The following is a 24,385-nucleotide window of genomic DNA, read 5'->3' on the forward strand; positions in this document are numbered from 1 at the left end:
TCAGTCTTACCTTCGCGGCCACAACTCGCTCGGCTGCCGCCATTTTGCGAGCTCGTCGTACTGTTCGAGCGGGGAGGCTGTCTTGAGGCGGCACTCCTCACCGACACCGAGGCGGACTGGCAGCCCTCAGCGTCGCAGTCATGCCGGCCGGACCCGTGCAGGCGGTGCCCCCGCCGCCGCCCGTGGCCACCGAGCCCAAACAGGTACCTCTCCCCCGCCCCTCAACCTGCAGCCGGAGCGTGGGCCTGGGCGCTACTTACTTGAGCGGGAATAAGCGGCCGCTATGAAGGGCTTGGAGGGACTGCAAATCCCAGGAGGCTGCGCGCTTCCCGCGCTATGGTGGTGGTTCTGGTAACGAAACCAGCTGCTCTGAACGGGGTTCTCAAAGTGGTCCGCGGAGCAGCCGCGTCGGCACGAGCCGAGAGCTTAGAAATGTGGAGTCTCCGCCCTAGACCTTTTAAATAGGGATCTTACATTTGAACAAAATCCTAAGGTGATTGATTTGTAAGTGTGAGAGGCGCTGATCCAGCCCATCCTGTGATCTTCTGTGGCAGTTGGGGCCACCGGCCCCAGCCTTTCCCCAGTAATGCCCAATTTCCCAGCCTGGGCGGTACATCTTTGGATGTTAATTCTCAGCATCTATTTCGGTGTCTGCCCCAAGCCAGACACCGTGCCACGCTCCCACGTTACCGGAATGAATGGGGCACGGGGAGCTCACAGGCTAACGAGAAGACAGATACACGAGAATGCTCACCAAATGTTTATTGTTCCGATGGCCGTCAATGATACAGTGTCAGCCCGCCCTTAATAAACCTCTGGAATCTCAAATGTGTATAAACCATTGTAGTACGGTGTGATATGCCCTGTGATAGAAGTTTCAGGTACAAACCTAGTCAACATTGCTTGCTGGAGTAGAAGGGATATTAAGGTAGGGAAGCCCACGGGAGTGAGAGGTAAATTTCTTTTAGAAGAAGGAATGGGAGTTTGCCAGGCAGGTGACTAGGGAAGGGAAATAACATCCTTTATTCATCCAGCAAATATTTATTGAGCATATATGCTGATCATTGCTTTGGGTTTGGAATGAGGGGGACATGACTGAAGAAGCCATGCCTTTTCCACAGATATTTAAGTACCTGTGTGTCCCTGGCATTTTCCCAGGCGTTGGGAGAAAATAAGGTAATGGCCAGATAATATGCACAAAGACACTGAGTTAAGAATCAAACGGTGTCTCTGATCAAGAGTAAATGAACAAGTGTTGAAGCATAGAGCGTGGTGACAGGAGATGCGATTCTTTCTTAGGATTTGAACTTTTCCTTGTAGACAATGGGAAGAAAAGGGAGAGTTTTAAGCCGAATAGTGACATTTGTGTTTCAGAAATTCAGGTAGGCAGGCATGTGGAGAGTCACTACGAGGAGGGGAGGCCAGTCACGCTATTCCAAGGGGCTGAAGGCCTGGCCTAGATTAGGGCAGAGGGGTGGGCAGGCTTTCCAGCCAGAGTGGTGTGTTAGAATTCTGGTTCTGCCAGTTGGACATTAAGCTCTCCATCTCTCAGTTTTGTCATCTGTAACGTGGAGATATTAAGAGTACTTGGCCGGTCCATTGGCTCACGCGTGTAATTCCAGCACTTTAGGAGGCCGAGGCAGACAGATCACTTGAGGTCAGGAGTTTGAGACCAGCCTGGCCAACATGGCAAAACCCTGTCTCTACTAAAAGTAAAAAAAAATTAGCCAGGTGTGGTGCATGTTTGTAATCCCCACTATTCGGGAGAGAATTACTTGAACCTGGGAAGCGGAGGTTGCAGTGAGCCAAGATCATGCCACTGCACTCCAGCCTGGGCGACAGCAAGAGAGAGTCTCAAAAAAAAAAAAAAAAAGAGTACTTAATCTTATAGGCTTCTTATAAGAGTTATAAGAATTAGTATATTTAAAGTGCTTGGGAAAAATACCTGGAATCTACTTAGTGCTTGATAAAAGTTTTTTTTAAGAGACCGGGTGTCGTTCTGTCACCCAGGCTGGAATGCAGTGGTGCAGTCGTAGCTTACTGAAGCCTTGAATTCCTGGGCTCAAGCAATCCTCCTACCTCGGCCTCCTGACTCACCGGGATTATAGGTGCAAGCCATTGTGCCCAACTTGATAAATGTTATTATCATTGAGTGTGGAAGCTGAGGAAGAGAGAGGAGCCCCAGCTTTGTGGCATGGACGACTGAGTAGCTATTCCTGAGGAAAGAGGTTAGAGATGAAAGTGCCCAGTGGTTAGCTGGACCCGAAGCTGTTCAGTACGCAAGAGTGTTCTGGGACATCAGTTTGGGCCAGATTGTATAGAGGCAGGAGGGGAAGTGGAGGACACTGTCAAAACTGAGAAGAGAACCAAGAACAGAATTGGGCGGTGGGAGCGGGGATCTCCAACTTCACAGAGCAGGAGGTGAAACAGGCCAGGAAGGAAACTTGGATGGAATGGTGAGCAAGATGGGAAGACAGGTAAGAATGGGGTCTAGGAGTTGAGAGTTTTCATGAAGGAGTGGTCACCATTCACACCCAGATAATGGCTGTGGGCAGTCGTTTTTGACTTTGTCAAGAGCACTTAAAATGAATGGGGACCAAATGGGAGGCAGGGAAGTGGGATCAGCAAACTGAAGAGAACTCAGGATGTTAAGCTGCCAGAGGATGGGGCGGGAGAAGGCAGCGGCAGAAAGGAACATGGAGGCAGAGGAGAAACTTCATTTTTCTAAGATAAGAGATTTGACCCTTTGTTTACTAAGGGGAAGAAGCTGCTGGAGAAAAAATATTGGTACTTATGGCATAGTTAATGCTGAACATTCCAGTGGAATTTCACAAAACACCTGAGCATTGAATGTTGGTTGACAGTGGAGTAGAGGCAAAGAGCGAGGGCATCCAGGGCAGAAGAATTTGTCATCAAATAGTTTCCCATTTCTTTATTCAGCAAACAATCATTAAAAATTACATGCCAAGCCCATCGTTGGGTGCGTGGAGTCCAGACATGGCCTGGATTCTGGAACATGGTTTCTCAGAATGTAGTCGGAGTCCCTGCATCTGAATCACCTGGGCATTTGGTAAAAATGCAGATTCCTGGTGTCACTGAGACAGTCCAACTAGAGAGGAGCCAGGGAAGCTGCTGTTTTCCCTGGGTCCCCAGGAGCAGCCCCCGCAGGTGCAGTGAACTTAAGAGAACTGCTGAAGCAGAGGGTTCTAACCTGAGGGAAGTCTGTGAGTGAAAGTCTACTCTGAATGATATCCTAGAGGAGTGTAATAGTGGAGAACCTGCTCTGAACCAGGGACTTTAAAATCTCATTTCTTTTCCTGTTTTCACAGCCCACAGAAGAAGAAGCATCTTCAAAGGAGGATTCTGCACCTTCTAAGCCAGTTGTGGGGATTATTTACCCTCCTCCAGAGGTCAGAAATATTGTTGACAAGACTGCCAGCTTTGTGGCCAGGTAACAGAGCTACCTGGGTGGGTCAGAGGTGGGTTTCAGCATGAAGAGATTTCAGCACTGAATCAGCACAAAGGGTTTTAAAGAGATGTTGTTGGCTTGGGCCTTTTAGTTCATAAAAAACCACAGCATGGCATTGGGGTAGGCAATAGGTAGGATTGGTGTCCCTGACACAGCATAGCAATAGCCAAAGTGAGGATCAGACTTAGCCCTGCAGTCACCAGGAGCCTCTGCTTCCAAAACTGGCCTGAGGAAATGCCCGGAAAGCTGCTTTGTCACAGATGGTGTGTGTCTGTACCTGAGCTGCTGGCCTGAGGAAGATAAAAAGGGGAGTTTATTATTCTCATTGTGCAAACACCACATTCCAAGAGCCTCAAATGACTCATCTGCAAAATGGAACAAAATGCCATCTCAGAGTTGTGAAGCAGGAGCGAGGTCATAGGGCTACATGCAGTTCAGTTCCACGCAGGTGCTAGCTGTCTCCTCAGATGGAATGGGAATTGCTCCAAGTTCCTCCTATGTCTCCCCATAGTTCCGTGCAGGTGCTAGCTGTCTCCTCAGATGGAATGGGAATTGCTCAGAGTTCCTCCTGTCTTTCATACTTACCCTCACGTCCTTAGATGGAATTTTTCTGATGGCCCCTTGACTCCAAAGGTCAATACATCTTCTAGGGTATTTAAGGTATTCCTTTGGCAGCCCTCAGGTCGTGTCCAGCCTACAGATGTTTTGTTTGTCCTCACAGTAAGTTTTTCAAAACTCAATTTGTTGCTAGTATTTAAAAATGAGGAGGCCAGGTGTTGTGGCTCTTGTCTGTAATCTGTAATCCTACCACTTTGGGAGCCCAAAATGGGAAGATAACTTGAGCTCAGGAGTTTGAGACCAGCCTGGGCAACATAGCAAGACCCCGTCTACAAAAAAAAAGTTACCTAGCTGTGGTGGTATGGGCCTGTGGTCCCAGCTACTCAGGAGGCTGAGGTAAGAGGATCAATTGGGCCTGGAAGGTTGAGGCTATAGTGAGCTATGCACTCCATCCTGGGTGACAGTGAGACCATGTCTCAAACCAAAACAAGTAAAAATGAGATTTCACAATCAGTCTGGATTTCTGGACGGCTCCTTAGTGTGTGGAAGCAGGCTCAATCAGCGTGTGTTCTCCAGGGATCACGTCACTCCCCTGAGGCAGTGTCTCAGTCAGTATACATCATTTAATGGATGTTCCTTCCTTTCCCAACCTAATAAAACTAAAGATTACTTAGGTTAGACTTTTTTTTTTTTTAATGACACGGAGTCTCGCTCTGTTGTCAGGCTGGAGTGTGGTGGTGCAATCTCAACTCACTGCAACCTCCGCCTCTTGGGTTCAAGTGATTCTCCTGCCTCAGCCTCCCGAGTAGCTGGGACAACAGGCGTGCACCACCACGCCCGGGTAATTTTTGTATTTTTGGTAGAGATGTGGTTTCACCATGTTGGCCAGGCTGGTCTCAATCTCTTGACTACATGATCCCCCCACCTGGGCCTCCCAAAGTGCTGGGATTACAGGCATGAGCCATGGCGCCAGCCTACTTTTGTTAGATTTTCATTGCGTCAGCTCTGCAGATTCATCTCATTACATTTCAAGGGCTTTGATTACCCTGAGTATTAGGTTGAAAGCTGCTCTGTGCTTGATTGAACGTTATGATGATGATTGGGTCATGTCAGATTTAGACTGTTTGTTGTGTTTAAGATAAATGTTTAATGGCTCTTAGCCGTGTTCATGCTTCCCCTTTTCCCCTGATATTTTAAAAACAGAATATACAGAAAAGGGGAGTTGGGTGAAGAATCACCATATTCTTGTTACCAGAATAGTGTCTACCAGCTGTTTTCAGTTTTTTCTGTTTCCTTCTGTCCTTGGCGTCTTTTTTTAGATCCTTGTAATATTAGCAAAGATACTTTCACATTCAAGTCTGTGTTGTAAGCATTTTTCCATTGTGCTCCATAGTCTTCATAATGCCCTGTGATCCTTTATTAAGAGGATGCATCATGTAGAGGTGAAATACTTTCCTTGACTTGGCCACCATTTCTGTATTTTCCTTAGAGGAGGAGGTTTCCAACATTTCTTTTTTAGAGACAGAGTCTCGTTCTGACATGCAGGCTGGAGTGCAGTGGCACGATTATAGCTCACTGCAACCTCGAACTCCTGGGCTCAAGTTATCCTACCACCTCAGCTTCCTGAGTAGCTAGGACTACAGGTGCCTGCTACCACACCTAGCTAATTTTTTATTTTTTTAGTTTTTCTGTAAAGATGGGGTCTTTCTATGTGGCTCAGGTTGGTCGTGAACGCCTGGCCTCAAGTGATCCTCATGTCTCAGCCACCCAGAGTGCTGGGATTATAGGCATGACCACTGCACCTGGCCTGTTCCCAACATTTCATTTTGGCAAAGTAAGCTGTGGGGAAATCTCTGAGCATTTTCTTTCCCTTTTAGATTGTTTCCTTAGAAGAAAATTCTGTGTGGCTCATTATTGGCTAAAAGAGCATCTTTGAAAGATTTCTTAAACATTTTGCCAAGCAGCTTTCCAATAATTTTGTGCCATCCTTTGCTGCTAAAGAAATGAGTGTGTCCAAGGTCCCTTTAAATGTATATGACCAGGTTAGGTGGCTCACACCTGTAATCCCAGCACTTTGGGAGGCCAGGGTGGAAGGATCGCGTGAACCCAGGACTTGGAGACCAGCCTAGGCAACATAGTGAGACCCGTCTCTACAAAAAAATAATAAAGTTAGCTGGGCGTGGTGGCGCATACCTGTAGTTCTAGCCCCTTGGGAGGATCACTTGAGCCTGAGAGGTCAAGGCTATGATCATGCCAGTGTACTCCAGCCTGGGGCGATAGAGCAAGACCCTGTCTCAAAAAAAAAAAAAAAAAAGAAAGAAAGAAAAAAATCCAAAACCATGCACATCCCTAGATTGATTTTTAGCTATGGTGATTGCTTTTGTAGGCATTTCTGAAATCTGTGAGCCAGTGTGGTGGCTTACACCTGTAATCCCAGCACTTCGAGAAACTGAGGCGGGCAGATCACCTGAGGTCAGGAGTTCGAGACCAGCCTGGCCAACATAGTGAAACCTTGTCTCTACTAAAAATACAAAAAACTAGCTAGGTGTGGTGGCGGGCGCCTGTAGTCTCAGCTACTTGGAAGACTGAGGCAGGAGAATTACCTCAACCCGGGAGGCAGAGGTTACAGTGAGCCAAGATGGTGCCACTACACTCCAGCCTGGGTGACAGAATGAGACTCCGCCTCAAAAGTAAATAAACAAAGTCTGTGAACTTATGGTTTACATTGCAACAAAGAGACCAATATCCGAGTTAAAGCAGACATGCAGAACTCTGTGTTCACTTCTCCTAGGTTCATGTGTATTTATGGAGCATGCAGTAGAAATGTACAACTGAGCAGTTTTCCAAAAGTTTTTTCACTAGGTTAGGCCTTTCGTTTCCTGCATGTTCCTGCAAGAAACTGAAGTGGAAATTACCCTTAAAAAGTCCCAGCAGCTGGGTTGAGTCAGAATCATGTTTTTTTCTGTTGAAATCTATTCCTTCTGGTGGAGAGTATGATTCTAAAATTAACGTTAAGCTAATTTTTTTTTTTTTTTTTTTTTTGAGACGGAGTCTCGCTCTGTCACCCAGGCTGGAGTGCTGTGGCCGGATCTCAGCTCACTGCAAGCTCCGCCTCCCGGGTTCACACCATTCTCCTGCCTCAGCCTCCTGAGTAGCTGGGACTACAGGCGCCCACCACCTCACCTGGCTAGTTTTTTTTGTATTTTTTAGTAGAGACAGGGTTTCACCATGTTAGCCAGGATGGTCTCGATCTCCTGACCTCGTGATCCGCCCGTCTCGGCCTCCCAAAGTGCTGGGATTACAGGCTTGAGCCACCGCGCCCGGCCAACGTTAAGCTAATTTAAAGCAACAGAATAGTTTGGAATGAACATGCCAAGCCTTCTCATTGTTTTATCTTTCAGATTGTTCCCAGATGGGGTAAAGTTATGGCCTAGCTAGTGGTACAGGAGACAACCAGGCCCCCCTTTTCCAGGAGCCCTTTGTCTGCCCGAGGCATTTGCTGGGTATAGTGGCCTAGTTGAGCAGGGTTTAAGTGGGCATTCACCTTCATTCTTATGTGTGGTTTGCATTATTTAAGGAGTAGGGAGAATTTTTTTTCCAAAGCATGAGGTTCCAGTTAGACTAATGTACTGTCAAATTGAGACCTCATGATGTTAGTCACACGGCAGGGTATGACCAGGACTTGCTGAGGAGCCAGGCTGGGTGTTGATCACTAGTGTGGCACATATTGCTGTACTGCTTGATCTGGGGTACAGTACTGCGTCTCTCTTAAAATTAAAAAAAAACTTTTTTTTTTAAGAGATGAAATTTCATTTTGTTGTCAGGCTTGGATATGATCTTCTGGACTCAAGTGATCCTCTCGCCTCAGCCTCCTGAGTAGCTGGGACTACAAGTGTGTGCCACTGTGCCAGGCTCCCACCCCCTCTTAAACTCACAGGCCAGGGATGTGAAAGTCAGAAGAGAGTGGAGCCGGCTGGCTGGCACTAGATAGATGCTGGGGCCATACCTTGGTGTGTTTGGGGCAGTTCTAAGTACAAGGTTCTCACCAGAGGAGCAATGGAAGGCCCCACAGACGATGTTTATGGAACAACCCCTCCTAGCCCCTTGCATTTGCAGGCTACTGTATGATTTGAAAAGACTTTTTAAGGGCTGGGTTCAGTGGCTCACGCCTATAATCCTATCACTTTGGGAGGCCAAGGCGGGTGTATCTCTTGAGCACAGGAGTTCGAGACCAGCCCGAGCAACATGGCGAAACGCCATCTCTACAAAATATAAAACAGATTAGCCGGGCATGGTGGTGCATGCCTGTAGTCCCAGCTGCTCAGGAGGGTGAGGTGGGAGGATCCCTTGAGCCCAGGAGGTGGAGGTTGCAGTGAGCTGAGATTGTACTACTGCACTCCAGCCTGGGTGACAGAGTGAGACCCTGTCTCTGAAACAAAAAGAAGACTTTGGCATCTCCTCAATAATGTTTTAAGGTAGAAAGGGAAACTGGTGTTAGCTGCTTTTTACACATGGGGAAATGGAATCAAAGAGTAGTTTGGTAACTTGCTCTGGGTCAGAGTGAGTCAGTAGTGAACCTGCAACTTGAATGTGTTCATATCTTGTGTCTTTAAGGTCCGTGTATTTTCTTACTGACACAGGTGTTGAAGTATTACTGTTGGGACATTTTAAAAATCCGGGTTTCCTAAATATCATTACAGGGACATTTTTTCATTATCCTGAGGTTTTGAAGGCTTGCTGGGGACATGGGGCATATCTGGGGAACCATCCCAAGTACAGACAGTGGTTGGAGACCTCCCTGCTGATCTTACCACACCCCTGTCATCTGAAGGTGCCTTATACAGCTGTACGAGGCTGGGTCCTTGCTGAGCATGTTTCCTGTGTGGGCCTCACCAGTATAATTAGGGTGGTTTTAGGCAGTACTTGGACAAGGCATTAAACCAACTAATTTGTTTTGTTTTTGTTTTTGTTTCTTAAGACAAAAACAAAAGACAGGGTCTCACCCTGTTTTCCAGGCTGGAGTACATTGACACGGTTCTAGCTCACTGCAGCCTCAGACTCCTGGGCACAAGTGATCCTCCCACCTCAGCCTCCTGAGTAGCTGGGACTAGAGGCACAAGCCACCATGCCCAGCTAATTTATTTTTAAAATTGTTTGTAGAGTTAGGGTCTTTTCTTGTTGCCCAGACTCAAATCAACTAAATTTTCATGTCTTTCAGTCTTTCTCGTTACTCAGAGGACAAAGTCTAGGTTTGGTGTTCACGTACCTTTTACACCTCTCCAGCACTTGCTACCCCTTTGAACTAAGAGAACTAGTCTCAGCAAACTTCCAGCTAAACTTTGACAGTGTTACTTTGTTTTCATCATATTCACTTAAAATAAATGAGCGATAGCCTAGGTGGTTTTGGAAATGGCAGAACTGGAAAAGGAGGTAAGGAATGACTGGGTTCAGGGAGACCCCGTGGTAGAAGTGGCCTGGTTCGAGCTGAATGAGGCACATGGCACTGATTGCCAATGCCAGGAGGACATCTGCTGTGCTGAGGGCTGGACTGGTTTGAGCAGTGGGTGGTGGCAAAAAGGACGTTCCAATGGGCAGTGTCCTAGATCTCAGCAGGCACAAGGGATGTGGTGTTTATTCTTGCTGTTTTCTCTCCCTCTAGAAATGGGCCTGAATTTGAAGCTAGGATCCGACAGAATGAGATCAACAACCCCAAGTTCAACTTTCTGAACCCCAATGACCCTTACCATGCCTATTACCGCCACAAGGTCAGCGAGTTCAAGGAGGGGAAGGCTCAGGAGCCGTCAGCTGCCATCCCCAAGGTCATGCAGCAGCAGCAGCAGGCCACCCAGCAGCAGCTGCCCCAGAAGGTTTGGAGCCCAGTGCCCCCTTCACTTACGCAGGGCTTGAGAGGGAAGCAGGGATAGGGAGGGGGTACACAAATAACTCTAAACCTCACAACCACCCAGGGAGAGAAGTAAGGTTGTTATCCCCATCTCTCAGAGGCAGACTGAGACCCAGACAGCAAAGTACTGATGTTAGTTGGCATTTCCCAAGCACTGCTTGTCAGACTCTGTGCTTATAACTTCAGGAGTCTTGTCTCATTGACCCCTCACAGAGGCTGTATGAGGAATCTGAGAGTCGGGGGAAGTGTGAGGGTGTGAGGGCAGTGCCATGATGGGTGAAGGACTTCCTACTTGGCTGTGCTGAAGGATGCAGTGTGGCCTGTGCGCTCCTCCTTATGCTCTCCCTTCCCTTCTGTCTCTTCTTCCCAGGACCCTTCTATCTGGCCTCCCCTAATACCACTTCCCTGTACTGAGGCCCAGCACTAGGGACTATTAGGGTTATGAATGAAGAGAGAGGCTGACATGTTATTCCTCCTGTCCAGACCTGCCTTCTGTACTCCTGAACCATGGTAGAAAAGGCAGCTCCTCCTTTTGCAGTGGGATATAAAGGTTGAGGTCAGGTTCTAAGACCTTGCATTGTAGTGTACTACTCCTAGAGCCTCAGGCTACCTCAGTTTCTTCATCTATAAAGAGGATTCACAGTACCTGTTCTACCTCACGATTCATGCGGAGGTCATGGAAACATTTTGTACAGTGGGGTTTTCTGCACACACGTAGGCCTTCTGCACTTCCGTCCCTCTGGGATGGGATTTAATAAGCCATATTCCTGTTGGATCTTCTGTCACCCAGTTTTGGCCCTCAATTTCAAGGCAGGAGCAGAGGTACAGAGGGGAATGGTTCTCACTCAGAGCCATTCAGGGAGTTGAGGCCATAGTTGGCTGGGAAATCGGTGCTCTTGTGATTTAGAATTCTCTCACACCAAGTGCTACTGGTGTGTGCATAATTAACAGAAGTCTAGAGGTTCACAACATCCTGTTGAGGAGTATACCCATGTCCCCTCCCCTCCCCTGGAGCCTGTTCACTCCTATGCCGCTTGCCTCATACTCCCTTTGCATCTTAGGTCCAAGCCCAAGTAATCCAAGAGACCATCGTGCCCAAAGAGCCTCCTCCTGAGTTTGAGTTTATTGCTGATCCCCCCTCCATCTCAGCCTTCGACCTGGATGTGGTGAAGCTGACAGCTCAGTTTGTGGCCAGGAATGGGCGCCAGTTTCTGACCCAGCTGATGCAGAAAGAGCAGCGCAACTACCAGTTTGACTTTCTCCGCCCACAGCACAGCCTCTTTAACTACTTCACGAAGCTAGTGGAGCAGTACACCAAGGTGCCTGGGTAGGATGGGGCTGGGGTCCTGGGCCCAGGAAAGGAAATCATCTTACCCTTGGAAGCACTGTGTCCACTCACTGTCTGCAAGGACATGGCTTCTCCATGGGGCCTCTGAGCACATGTTTTGAATCCCAGTTTAATGTAAAACCTTGATTTCTATTCAGTTATTTATTTCAGTGCAACACAGACTGCTTGTTTCTAAAGAGAAGGGAAGTACATGCTTGCTAACTACCATTAGGCGATTGCCTGCTATGTGACAAGGCCAAGTGGTGCTTGCTGCTTTTAAGTACATTTCCATTTTCAGTTGCCTAGTAAGGCCCTGAGAAGAAGTCAGCCTTTAACAGTTGCCTCCTTTTACCTAATTTAGTCCTCACAAGAAGCCATGAGGTGTTTTCTCCCCATCTTTCAGAAGCAGAAATGGGCTCAGAAAGGTGAAGTCACGTACTCAAGGTTTGTCAGTCAGTAAGTAGCTATGCTGAGGTTTAAACCACATTTGACCCTAAAACTTTGGTTCTTCAGCTTATAAAGTGCCTTAAATTGGAAATAGCATTTAAATAGGCATTGAGAGACGCTTTGATGTGATACAAGTCAGTATAACTAACATCACTAAGAAATTATGTGTGCAGCATCTTCTCATTTAATCTCCAGTAGCCTGTAAGGTAGCCACTCTTATTATGTTCACTTTCCAGAAGAGAAAACAGGTGCAGTGAAGTTAACATGGCCAGGGTCACATAGCTAGGAGGTGGCAGGGCTGGGGCTTGAGCTCTGGCATTTTTACTCCAGACCCTAAGAGCTCAGTTATCATGTGACAGAGCTGCAATCAAGAATCTAGACAAGTCAGTTCTGGCATTTAAAATAATTAGATTATTAATGTATTGCAAAGTGTACTGGTATAGCTTTGCCTGTGCACATTTTTCTTGCTACACATATCATGGAGGTTGTTTTCCTTCTGTTTTCAGTGGGATGGTCTGTACATCTGTTCTTCATATCCAGAAACAACACCTCAAAGATCTGACTTGAAAGGACTTGAGAATTTCCTAACTTCACTCACTTTTAAATATATAATTAGAAAGAATTGTAAAAATGTGTGTGTTTAAAAAATGACCAAATCCAGAAGCTAGTATGGTAGCTTAAATAACGATCATTGAAGGCCCAAGGCCAAAGAGTTACTATAAATATGCAATATCAATTTTAAAGGAGCCCTGGATTAATTTTTGCCAGTGGACTGCTTCCAGGGTTAAAGGTCCCAGATCACTTTTTATTCTGTTACTTTCCTGTTTTTTCTTCTTCAGAACTTGGGTATTGGCATTTACCACTATAACTTGAGGGTACTGGTGTCTGATTCTAGCCATGGAAGACTGAGCAGATAGATTCTTGGGGTAAAGGTATAAGGAGGGACTGGGATAGGGCTGAGCCACTTTGCCAGTGGCAGTAGAAGCTTTTTGGGCCCTTTAGAACAAAGGCAACATTTGTTCTTTCAGTAAATATTCATTGTCAGACGTTATTCAGGGGACTGGAGATGTAATCGTGAACAGAAGAGAAATCCCTGTCTTGGTGGAGTTTCTAGTCTAGTGAGGAGGAGTCAGGTGCATTGTTAGTGTCTGTCACATGGTGCTAAATGCTATGGAGAGAAAGAAAGCAGGGGGCAGAAATAGAGGGAGGTGGGGCAGGTAGACTGCGATTCTGAATAGGATAGTCAGGGGAGACCTGTGCAGTGTTTTTGAAAGGATAAGAGCAGGTCAGTCTCATGAAAGCAGCCATCTCGTACTGACCATGTTCTGGGTAATCTGCTAGTGCTTTGCATGCTTTCCTGCTAATCCTTGAAGCAGCCTTTTTAAGTTCATGGTGCCAACTTTGAGTGGTGGTGCCATTATTTTGGAGAAGGAAATCAAGTTACTGAGGTGACATAACTTGCCCAAAGTCCCACAGCCAAGTGGAGCTGGGATTGGGACACAGAATCCCATGCTTCCTTATCTCCTGTGCTTTATCACAGACCCAGGAAAGCTGCCTCTCTGTACCGCATTGTAAAGCACTGACAGTTGCTTTAACTCTTCTGTATTTCAGATCTTGATTCCACCCAAAGGTTTATTTTCAAAGCTCAAGAAAGAGGCTGAAAACCCCCGAGAAGTTTTGGATCAGGTAAACTGAATAGGATTTCTTGCAATCAGTTACTGATGTTGGGTTCTGTTTTATGTTTGAAAACAGTCCCTGAGGCAGGACCTTGTTATGTTCCGGTCACAGGAATGGTGGGAGAAAAGGCTTTGTTAGATACAAAGGCCAAAGAAACCTGGAGTCCGGATGCTTCCCAACATACCACAACTTTCTGCTTTGCTCTCAGCCTCAATATGTCTTCCTCTTTTCCAGTCTAACTAGAAGGCAGAAGGCCAGCTGCCAAGCAGATCAGAGGATGGAGGTTTCATTCTATCTGAACTCTGCGCCTGGGTGGAACCCAGTGCAAATGCCATAGTTTGGAACCATACTTCCATTCTGTTTTGAAGGAGGCGCTGGCTTTGATGAAAGCCCTGGAGGTGGTAGCCTCATCAGGAGCAGACCCTGCTTCAGCTTAGCACCAAGCTGTTTCCCATCTCTGTAGGTGTGTTACCGAGTGGAATGGGCCAAATTCCAGGAACGTGAGAGGAAGAAGGAAGAAGAGGAGAAGGAGAAGGAGCGGGTGGCCTATGCTCAGATTGACTGGCATGATTTTGTGGTGGTGGAAACAGTGGACTTCCAACCCAATGAGCAAGGTAGGTCTGTGAGGAGTGACTCCAGATGGGGAGCCATGAACTCTGAGACTTCCCAGGAGGCCTTGTGCAAGCGTTCCTAGAGAGCAGCAGAATCTCTCAGAGCACTTTATCAGGGTCTGTTTCTTCCCTGCTCCCAAAAGACTTTGGTTCTACCGCTTTGCCCAAGTTAGATTCAGTAGCTACTTGCCAGACCCTAGATGGGCCTCTGAAGATAGCTGGAGAGAAAACAGACATAGCCTCAGCCCTTGGGAAGCTCAGACAGGGCAAATAGATGGATCTTTGATAAGGAATACTTTTGCCTCTGTCTCACCCTCTAGGGAACTTCCCTCCCCCCACCACGCCGGAGGAGCTGGGGGCCCGAATCCTCATTCAGGAGCGCTATGAGAAGTTTGGGGAGAGTGAGGAAGTTGAGATGGAGGTCGAGTCTGATGAGGACGATGACAAACAGGAGAAGGCAGAGGAACCTCCTTCCCAGCTGGACCAGGACACCCAAGTACAAGACATGGATGAGGTAAGCTGCTGGGCGGGCCTGCGGGATGACCTTTTCTCCTGACGCCCCAGGAGATCGAAGTGCTCTCCACCAGTCAGATCCAGCTCCCTGGTGAGCCTTGAAAGGAGGCGTGGGTCCTGAAAAAGGCCATACAGCTGCCCAAGCCCAGGCAGTACAGAGCCTCTTTCCAGCTCCGGCAACAAAGATTCATTCATAGGCAAGGATCTAAAAGCTGTGCTGACCTGTTCTGTGGCCTTCTCCCTGGCCCGGACACTCTGCTCTCACTGCCTCGTGCCAGCCCTCAGTTAGGGAACTCACTGCATTACCCTATTCTGTTTTGAGCTCTCAGCTGGGCTCCAAGCTCCCAGAGCTTTTCTAAATGTAGCCCACACTTCCTTTCAGGCATCCCTACCCCCTTCAAGCCAGGCCCTCCAAGCAGGCATGGAGTCTCCAGAACCAGACTGTTCTCCCCCTCTCGGAAAGAATTTGTGCACAGCCTGAGAAGAAAGGGCCCCTGTCTGTGGGAAATGACTTTTTCTCTCCCTCCCAGCATTGCTGTATGAGCGGCTACCATTGATTGCCCACTTGCCCCCCTCTGCCACTCCCCCAGCACTGCCCCCCCAGCATGTTAAGTGCCCTTGGCCTCTTGGGACTGCCTGGTGCCAGCTGCTGGAAATGCCTGGGAGGAGTGCTAGGAGCATGGCCCCAGCGCTCCCATTCATGCTGTGAGGAAGCAGGTTGGCCTGCTGCCGGCTGGCCTCAGCTGCCCTCGGAGGCTTAGCACATGGATGCTGGCTGGCAGAGGCCAAGGCTCCTTGCCACCCAGAGAGCTGCCAGGCTCAGCTACAGGGATGTGGCCTCAGCCCCTCTTTGAGTCCTGCCATTGCTTTGCTTTTCAGGGTTCAGATGATGAAGAAGAAGGGCAGAAAGTACCCCCACCCCCAGAGACGCCCATGCCTCCACCTCTGCCCCCAACTCCAGACCAAGTCATTGTCCGCAAGGACTATGATCCCAAAGGTAGGACCTGCTTCCCAACCCTCAGACTGCCCAGGAAGATCCTGTGTGCCCTTGTGTGTTCCTCACACCCGTCTTTCTAGGAGGGGTTGAGGTGCAGCTTATTGTAAAAGCATTGCAAGCCCATCTGTTACAGGTTTCATGGTGGGGAACAGGGCCCAGTCATTTCTGGTGCCCTAGAGCCTTTCACAGTGCCAGGTACAAGAGTGGCACTGAATAGATGCCTTGATGAATGATGCATGAATGAAATACCACCCTCTTAACTCAGGTGGCTGCCCACCAGTGTTCTTACTGAAACATCTGTTTCCTTTTAGCCTCCAAGCCCTTGCCTCCAGCCCCTGCTCCAGATGAGTATCTTGTGTCCCCCATTACTGGTGAGAAGATCCCTGCCAGCAAAATGCAAGAACACATGCGCATTGGACTTCTTGACCCTCGCTGGCTGGAACAGCGGGATCGCTCCATCCGTGAGAAGCAGAGTGATGACGAGGTGTACGCACCAGGTGAGGTGGGGGTTTCAGGAGAGCCCATGATGATCTCCAAATTACAGTCAACTTCTTCTAAGCAAACATAGAAAGCAACAGTTGAGATCAACAGAAGCTTTTGAGGAGAGTTGTACCTATGATATTGCAAGAGAACTCCCCACTTTCCAGAGGACTCCCCATAGAAATTCCCCAAAGGCAGACACTGAAGGAGAGGACATGTGCCTGTTAAAATCCCAGAGAAAGCTCTGGCTTTAGCTGGGAGGGCTTCCTGTGGCTGTTTAGAAGGAAAGCACTGATGGCTGGAGTACCCTGAGCTGCTTGGAATGCGTCAGGGACTGTGCCAGAGGTGGGAGACTGCACTTCTAGTTTTGACTCTGCCACTTAGGCCATGTGGCCCTTTCCACACAGTTGCTCTCTCTGACTCACCATCTTATTTATTTAATTTATTTATTTATTTATTTTATGAATGACGGAGTTTTACTCTGTCTCCCAGGCTGAAGTGCAGTGGCGCCATGTTGGCTACTACAACCTCTGCCTCCCACGTTTAAGCAGTTCTCCTGCCTCAGCTTCCCAAGTAGCTGGGATGACAGGCACGCACCACCACACCCAGATAATTTTTGTATTTTCAGTAGAGATGGGGTTTCACCATGTTGGCCATGCTGGTCTCGAATTCCTGACCTCAGGTGTGATCCTCCTGCCTTGGCCTCCAAAGTGCTGGGATTACAAGCATGAGCCACCTTGCCCGGCCTACTGTTCTTTTCTAAGTCAGAGGGGTTGCACAAGCACTGGGTTTGTAGGCTTAGTACTGATTGGGTAGCTTTCCCCGAGCCCAGAGGACAAGAGTGCTGTGTTGGGACCCTGAGTCACCCTCATTCCATGGAACCGGCCTCCTCCCTGCACACCAGAAAAGCTGCTCTCTTATCAGGATACCTGGTTTATTTTCTGTTTCTATCCTCTACCTCTGTTTTGTGACTGTACAGGTCTGGATATTGAGAGCAGCTTGAAGCAGTTGGCTGAGCGGCGTACTGACATCTTCGGTGTAGAGGAAACAGCTATTGGTAAGAAGATCGGTGAGGAGGAGATCCAGAAGCCAGAGGAAAAGGTGCGGCTAAAGTGGAACCTAGTGTCTTCTCTGCCCCCAGTCTTTCACACTTGGGCTTAGTTCCAGGAGCATTGTGGCTTTGCTTTCACTTGCAGGTGACCTGGGATGGCCACTCAGGCAGCATGGCCCGGACCCAGCAGGCTGCCCAGGCCAACATCACCCTCCAGGAGCAGATTGAGGCCATTCACAAAGCCAAAGGCCTGGTGCCAGAGGATGACACCAAAGAGAAGATTGGCCCCAGCAAGCCCAATGAAATCCCTCAACAGCCACCGCCACCATCTTCAGCCACCAACATCCCCAGCTCGGCCCCACCCATCACTTCAGTGCCCCGACCACCCACAGTAAGCCAGCATCTACCCTGCAGCTGACTTTTTAGAGCTTTGTTCTTGAGGTCGGACAGTGTTGGCTGAGACGGGCAACTGCCTTACAGTGTGGGGTGGGTCAGTTTGAAAGAGAAAGAGCCCTTTAAATGCAAGTGGGAACCTCTAGCTTAATCTGTTTGTGGAGGAGGGTTGGAACAAGGAGGGAGGTGAGAGGCAAATGTGAGAAACCAGTTAGCGTCAGAGAAGGGCTGCAGGGCTTATTGGGTCTGTGAGGACTGCTGGCCTGTCTCCAGGAGGTTTAGTCGAGGTCTCAGCTACTCTCCCTATTTTTTTTTTTTTTTCTTCTGAGACAGAGCTTCGCTCTTGTAGCCCAGGCTGGAGTGCAGTGGCACGATCTCGGCTCACCGCAACCTCCGTCTCCCGAGTTCAAGTGATTCTCCTGCCTCAGCCTCCCAAGTAGCTGGGATTACAGGCATGCGTCACCACGCCCAGCTAATTTTGTATTTTTAGTAGAGACAGGGTTTCTCCATGTTGATCAGACTGGTCTCGAACTCCTGACCTCCGGTGATTCACCCACCTCAGCCTCCCAAACTGCTGAGATTGTAGGCATGAGCCACTGTGCCCAGCCAAGGTCTCAGCCTCTTTAGTGACTCTTTCAGTGATTGCCAAAGTAGCTGGTCGAATTTGACCTGCCAAGTCCCAAGCAGAGAGAGTGTCATTCTCAGGCTCTCAGTAGCTCAGTTCCTGTTGGACGCCCAGTGTGAGGCCACAGTTTCTCAGTCCCAGGGGGCCAGGACGGAGCTGTCTAACCTTCATCCTCAGAGCTGCAGGCGGCCAGTTGCCAACTGTGTGTGCCCTTGGAGTCCAACTTTGGCTTCCTGTAACTTGTTCTTTCCTGCACAGATGCCACCTCCAGTTCGTACTACAGTTGTCTCTGCAGTACCTGTCATGCCCCGGCCCCCAATGGCATCTGTGGTTCGGCTGCCCCCAGGCTCAGTGATCGCCCCCATGCCGCCCATCATCCACGCGCCCAGAATCAACGTGGTGCCCATGCCTCCCTCGGCCCCTCCTATCATGGCCCCCCGCCCACCCCCTATGATTGTGCCAACAGGTCAGTATCTCTTGCATCACTTTCCAGGCCATTAGGTCAGGGACCACAGGCCAAGTACTGTCAACAGAGCTGTGGCTGATGCTAGTGCGAGCTGTTCCAGCAGGGTGTCCAGCCCAGAGGAGAGGCCCTGGCTTCCTGTGTGAAAGATCCGCAACCCTAGAGCTGGGAGCTACCATTCCTGGTAGAAATGGGAGGCTAAAATGATGTAGCCAGTGTCTGCATTCAGGGATCAGGTCCCTAACAGGCTCAGAGGCCTGAGAGTTGCTTGTTGCCTGGCACTAGCTCCATCCGTCAGTCCTGCGCCTCCTGCAGTCCTCTGCTATCCAATCTGGGCAGCCTCCCAGGTCCCCCTGCTGGGGAACCTGCTGGCTGCCAGACTCATCAGGGAACAGCACTTCACACCTCTGACTAGAGGAAACCTTTGCAACCTCCTCTCTCAACTTCTCATCAGCCCTGAGTCCTGGGCCCATTCTGCCCTCTCATGGGGCTGCTTATTCTTGTCTTTGCAGCCTTTGTGCCTGCTCCACCTGTGGCACCTGTCCCAGCTCCAGCCCCAATGCCCCCTGTTCATCCCCCACCTCCCATGGAAGATGAGCCTACCTCCAAAAAACTGAAGACAGAAGACAGCCTCATGCCAGAGGAGGAGTTCCTGCGCAGAAACAAGGTATGTGATCCCAGAATGCTGCTCAAGTTTCTAGCTGGAGGGTTCAGCCTCGCCCCTGTCGTACACTTCCCATACTGACCCTATTTTACTCCCAGTCTTGGCTTCTGGGGCGTAGGTCAGCCGCTGGAGGCATCTAAGGGCTTCTGAGCACACCGTGAATGTGGGGTCAAAAATTAGAGGAGCAGAGAGCATTGGTGGTGATGGTGATGGTGGTGGTGGTGATGGTGGTGGTGGCAGAGGTGGTAACTGTGGTGGTCCCTCTGGTGTAGACTTAACAGGCCAACAGGGAGACCCAGCTGCACGGACAGCACAACTCAGGTGTGAGAGGGACCCTAGACCCCTGGAGGAAATTGTGTGTGGTGTTTTAAAATTTACTGTGGCCTTCCTCCCCAGCTCTAGCCCTTAGGAGGTCTGCCTGTTGGGTGGGATCCTGTTGGGGTCCTGCAATAAGGGGAGGTGGGGACCTTGTCACTGCCAGTCCCTAGAGAAGCTGTCAGGCTGCATTGAGGATACAGAAACAGCCCCAGCTTCTGCTCCCCCAATGTCTTTGACCAAATTGTTTGTTTGTTTGTTTTTCCCCCGCAACCTCTGCCTCCCGGGTTCAAGTGATTCTTATAACTCAGCCTCCTGAGTAGCTGGGATTACAGGTGTGCATCACACACCCAGCTACTTTTTGTATTTTTAGTATTTTAGTAGAGAGGGGATTTTGCCACGTTGGCCAGGCTTGTCACCTGGCCATAAGTGATCCGCCATCTTGGCCTCCCAAAGTGCTGGGATTACAGGCGTGAGCCACCGCGCCCACCCTGTTTGTTTGTTTTTTAATAATAGTTCCCATTTCTTAAATGCTTAACTCAAGTACCAGGAAAGAGCTAAGTACTTTACAGATACTTCCACTCAATACTCAAAACAGTCATTAATCCTCTCTGATGGATAATGACATTGAGGCTCAGACAGACCTTGTTAGCTGGGAAGCTGAATTGGGAATCCAGGTCTTCTGACCCTGCAGGTCATATTCTTTTCCCTTGGGATGTGCAGAGTATTTTCACCAAAGTTCTTCACTTTAGCTCCAGACTCAGCAGGAGACAAGATAGAGATTGTTTTAAAGAAAAGAAACCTAATCTTGCAAGGGGGTAGTGACTTGTACAACCGTACAAGTGGTATCAGTGGTGAATCAGGCCAGAGTCCAGGAGCCCAGATGCACGGGTGACATTGTCTGGACAGGTCTCGGGATAGCAGAGGATAGTTATTGATTGGCTCAGGGCTCCCTCGGCATAATGACCACCTCCTGTTTTATAGGGTCCAGTGTCTATCAAAGTCCAGGTGCCCAACATGCAGGATAAGACAGAATGGAAACTGAATGGGCAGGTGCTGGTCTTCACTCTCCCGCTCACGGACCAGGTATGGGTTGCTGCCACAAACTGGCATCGGGTGCATGGGAACCAAGCAGTCAGGGGAAAGCTTCCTCTAGCTGGCCTTACCAAGGAGTTGAATGACTGCTGCTTGATCCCACAGGTCTCTGTCATTAAGGTGAAGATTCATGAAGCCACAGGCATGCCTGCAGGGAAACAGAAACTACAGTATGAGGTGAGTCAGTTTGTCCACAGACCTGCCCCTTGGGTCCTGACACCTCTGCTTTCACAGAAGCTAAATCTCTCATGGAAGCCAAAAGGGGAGTGAAGTGGTATCTGGGTGTGGCCATCTGAATCCGTCCTAGAAGTCATGATGGTGGCTGGGAGTGCTGGGGCAGGTGTGCCCAATAATGCAGGGCTCTGGTGGGGTCACAGTAGAGTTTTGTGTGGGATCTGTAAGATTCTTTGCCTCAATGACGGGGCATAGAGATTTAGGGACAAGACTTAGGCATGCTCTGGTGGGTTCCTGATCCAGTGGTTGGGCCATCCCTGCCGGTGCGACCTCAGGCAGCCCGACTTGGAGGTGATAGTGTAACCCCACCTGATGCCAGGTCACACGGAGGTGTTATGTTCTTCCTCTCTGAACTTGAACAAATCCCCGCTGTAGGCCTCAGTTATCTCTATACATTGAGGCTGTTGGGCTAAGTGATCCCTAAAGGTCTTGTGATTTCAGAGTCAGTGCTCCATGGAGTTGGTCAGGGCCAACTTTTTGGGGAGTTGAGCTTTTGAGTCAAATGTTGACAAAGGGGAGGAGCGTAATTGGTGGGAAGAAAGGAAACAGTGGGAGGAATGAGAGGCCTCTAATCCCCAACACCTTACCTTCTCGCAAGCTCCTGTATTTGCTCAGTCCAGAGCGCAAACGGACCAGGTGCACAGTTGTAAGGTTGCAGCAGTATGCCCAAGGCTGGGTTGCCCCATGCTAAGGCATGCTCTCTGTTTTCCAGGGTATCTTCATCAAAGATTCCAACTCACTGGCCTACTACAACATGGCCAATGGCGCAGTCATCCACCTGGCCCTCAAGGAGAGAGGCGGGAGGAAGAAGTAGACAAGAGGAACCTGCTGTCAAGTCCCTGCCATTTTGCCTCTCCTGTCTCCCACCCCCTGTCCCAGACCCAGAAGCCCCCCTGAGGCCTTGCCCTGCCTGCATATTTGTTTCCCTCTTAATTCAGTTTGGGAATTCAAATTGTTCTGCAGAGGTTCATTCCCCTGACCCTTTCCCCACCTTGGTAAGAGTAGCTGGGCTTTCTAAGCCACTCTCTGGAATCTCTTTGCGTTAGGGTCTTGATTTGAGGACATTCATTTCTTCAAGCAGCCAATTAGCAACTGAGAGCCCAGGGATGTCCTACAGGATAGTTTCATAGTGACAAGTGGCACTTGGCTAATAGAATATGGCTGTTATTGTCATTAATCATTTTGTACCTTGACATGGGTTATCTAATAAAACTCTTGGACCCTTGTGAAATCAGTTAAATAAGACTTGTCCCTTGGTCACCTGTGCCCTGCCCAGACTCGATGCAGTGGTAACAGTGCAGAGTGCCATGTGGCTTCTCTCTGAGGATTTTTGGGCTTTGTAACTAAATTCTTGCTGCCCTCATGCTTTTTATGTATTAGAATCATATTCGTATTGCCCTTTTAAAACATTGGGATCCTGCAGAGGCCTGCCCCTTGTATTTAACAGCAATACAGAAAGCATGGCAGGCACCACGAAAACCAAGGATAGATGGTGCAGTCCCTGTGTCAGTGGGCGGTGGTTTCCTGTCGGCCTGGAATCCCATCACCTGATTGATTGGCTCTGTGGTCCTGCGCAGGTGCCTCATAGGTGTGTGGATATGATGCGGTTTCTTTAAAACGTATTTAACAGATACTTAATTGTACTAAGGTCATGTGCCAAGGGATAAAATTTAAATAATTTACTATTTTAAGCATTTTATCCATTTTAACTCACGTAACCCTCATGTGAGTATTCCTGCTTAACACTTGAGTAAACTGAGGCACAGAGAACATAAGTTGCATGCCCATAGTCACACACTATGAAAGTGAAAAGAGAATGTGTGCAAAACACGTCACAGTCTTGGTTTCTGAGTAAAGGCAGGCTGTTATCTTTAGAATCAAACTATCACAGGGAGATAGGCGATGCTGTGGGTGTTGAGGGAGGAAGGTGAGAGCCTGTTGCTAACAATTTCCTGGTTTTAAAGCTAAGGCTGATTTCATTGGGAAGATCTCACGTGTGTGTAGCCCCTGAGAATTTCCAGTGCCTTTTATTTGCAGTCCTTCCATTTGGCCCTCCTAGCTGCCCCATCAGGTCATCTCCAGGGCTCAAGAGGGGTGAGACCATTTCCCAAGGTCACAGAATCAGCTCTCTAGTCACCAGCCTACCCCTGCCTCTCCCTCTCACCCAGAGTCAGTACCAGTTTTATGGCTTTATTACCAACTGCTGGGTCCCTCCCATTTTCAACTTGATTGATGGTATGTCACCCCTTATCCTGTCTGACATTTGCCTCTGGCCTGGTTGCTAGAAGTTTGTCCCAGGGGCCAGAGTTGAAATTTGGCTTCCTGAGGTGGGCTTTGTGGTTTGGGTGCCTCAAGTGAGCCCACTGTGGTTGCCCGGCAGTGGCCAACACCAGAAATACCCCTGAGCACCACTGGGTCTCATTCCAAGAAGGAACAGGGTCAGGAGACCTGGGGAGTCTCATACTCCAAGCTCTTCTTTCTTTCTGGGAGCAGTGGGCAGGTCATGGTGTCAGGGCACTCACCCCCACAGACTGGCAAACCCTGCAGAACTTCTGTGGCTGAGGCTGTGACCGGAGGCCAGGAATGCTGTTGGGTGGAATGTGAGTGAATGGGCTCTTTGAGCTGCCCTCTAGAGAGCAAATCGTTTCCTGGAGCTCTGAATGAACATCTGTCCTGGTTTGCTCAGACGCAGAAGCTCCATTGACCATGAGGCCTTGCAAACATCAGTGGCCACAGGCCCAGTATGCTGCCTGGCACTGTACTAGTTTAGGACCTGCAGCATGTAGGTAGCGTCCTGGTGTTTATAATACAAAGCTGCTCTGCACAGCAGCTTTTCGGATTCTTCTTGCAATCTCCTGAGGATTATCTGCCCCATTTTTAAAATGAGGTGGAATACCCAAGGTCATGTAGCCAGTGAGTGCTCTGGGGACCACACTGTCTGCTGTGTTCCACCAGACCACACTATGAAATAGGAATAAATGTTCCTGTTGCAGGACTGCTGGGAAAATGGGTGGGGTGGCACTTAAGTCACCATAATTTTGAAGACTTGCACGCAGAGGGCTCCAGGAATTGTAGACGATAAGGAATTTCAGTTCTACCCACTACTTAAGTACTTGTCATGTACTCTTAGAGGAGGCCAGTAATGATCAGAACCCTTTTACTTTAAAATTAATATATTGTATTAGAGAATATATTAAGTGGTTATATTGGGTTATGTTAGGATATATACTTGAAATACATGTACTATTAGCAATCGTCATATTTCACTTATCCTGTAATTAGACAAGAAAGCATAATATAGCTCTACTCATGGGTATGCATACCAGTGTATAAGATTTTTAGAAGTTTTTTAAAAATAAAAGCAAAATGTAAGATCTTGGAGATACAATCATTAACTCTTACCAGATACAGAGATTTGCTCTTAACTATTCTGCATTGTTACTTTTTTTTTTTTTTTTTTTTTTTGAGACGGAGTCTTGCTCTGTGCCCCAGGCTGGAGTGCAGTGGCGTGATCTTGGCTCACTGCAAGCTCCGCCCCCCCGGGTTTACACCATTCTCCTGTCT

At 48.7% G+C, this 24,385-nt stretch overlaps 2 protein-coding genes across 2 annotated transcripts in view; both read left to right on the forward strand.

Moving 5' to 3' along the window:
* The window catches only part of TBC1D10A (TBC1 domain family member 10A), a 139,871-nt gene that overhangs the window by 75,066 nt on the left and 40,420 nt on the right, over positions 1-24,385 (forward strand). The window lies entirely within an intron of this gene.
* On the forward strand, positions 36-22,505 carry SF3A1 (splicing factor 3a subunit 1). Its single transcript, XM_050806704.1, has 16 exons — positions 36-203; positions 3,330-3,451; positions 9,687-9,894; positions 10,991-11,248; positions 13,315-13,389; positions 13,844-13,994; positions 14,312-14,505; positions 15,384-15,501; positions 15,813-15,998; positions 16,961-17,082; positions 17,178-17,423; positions 18,309-18,516; positions 19,026-19,180; positions 20,477-20,578; positions 20,693-20,764; positions 21,534-22,505. Exons 1-16 carry the CDS (start codon positions 141-143, stop codon positions 21,633-21,635), a joined length of 2,382 nt encoding a protein of 793 aa, XP_050662661.1. The 5' UTR covers positions 36-140; the 3' UTR covers positions 21,636-22,505.

Source organism: Macaca thibetana, chromosome 10, assembly GCF_024542745.1.
Source record: "Macaca thibetana thibetana isolate TM-01 chromosome 10, ASM2454274v1, whole genome shotgun sequence".
Lineage (NCBI taxonomy): Eukaryota > Metazoa > Chordata > Mammalia > Primates > Cercopithecidae > Macaca > Macaca thibetana.

What these genes read in the sequence shown, in the direction of transcription:
- SF3A1 (XM_050806704.1), top strand. Translation starts at nt 141, where the DNA reads ATGCCGGCCGGACCCGTGCAGGCGGTGCCCCCGCCGCCGCCCGTGGCC. An exon ending in AGCAGCAGCTGCCCCAGAAG is followed by an intron (nt 9,895 to 10,990) that starts GTTTGGAGCCCA and finishes TTTGCATCTTAG; the next exon opens with GTCCAAGCCCAAGTAATCCA. An exon ending in CCCTATGATTGTGCCAACAG is followed by an intron (nt 18,517 to 19,025) that starts GTCAGTATCTCT and finishes TTGTCTTTGCAG; the next exon opens with CCTTTGTGCCTGCTCCACCT.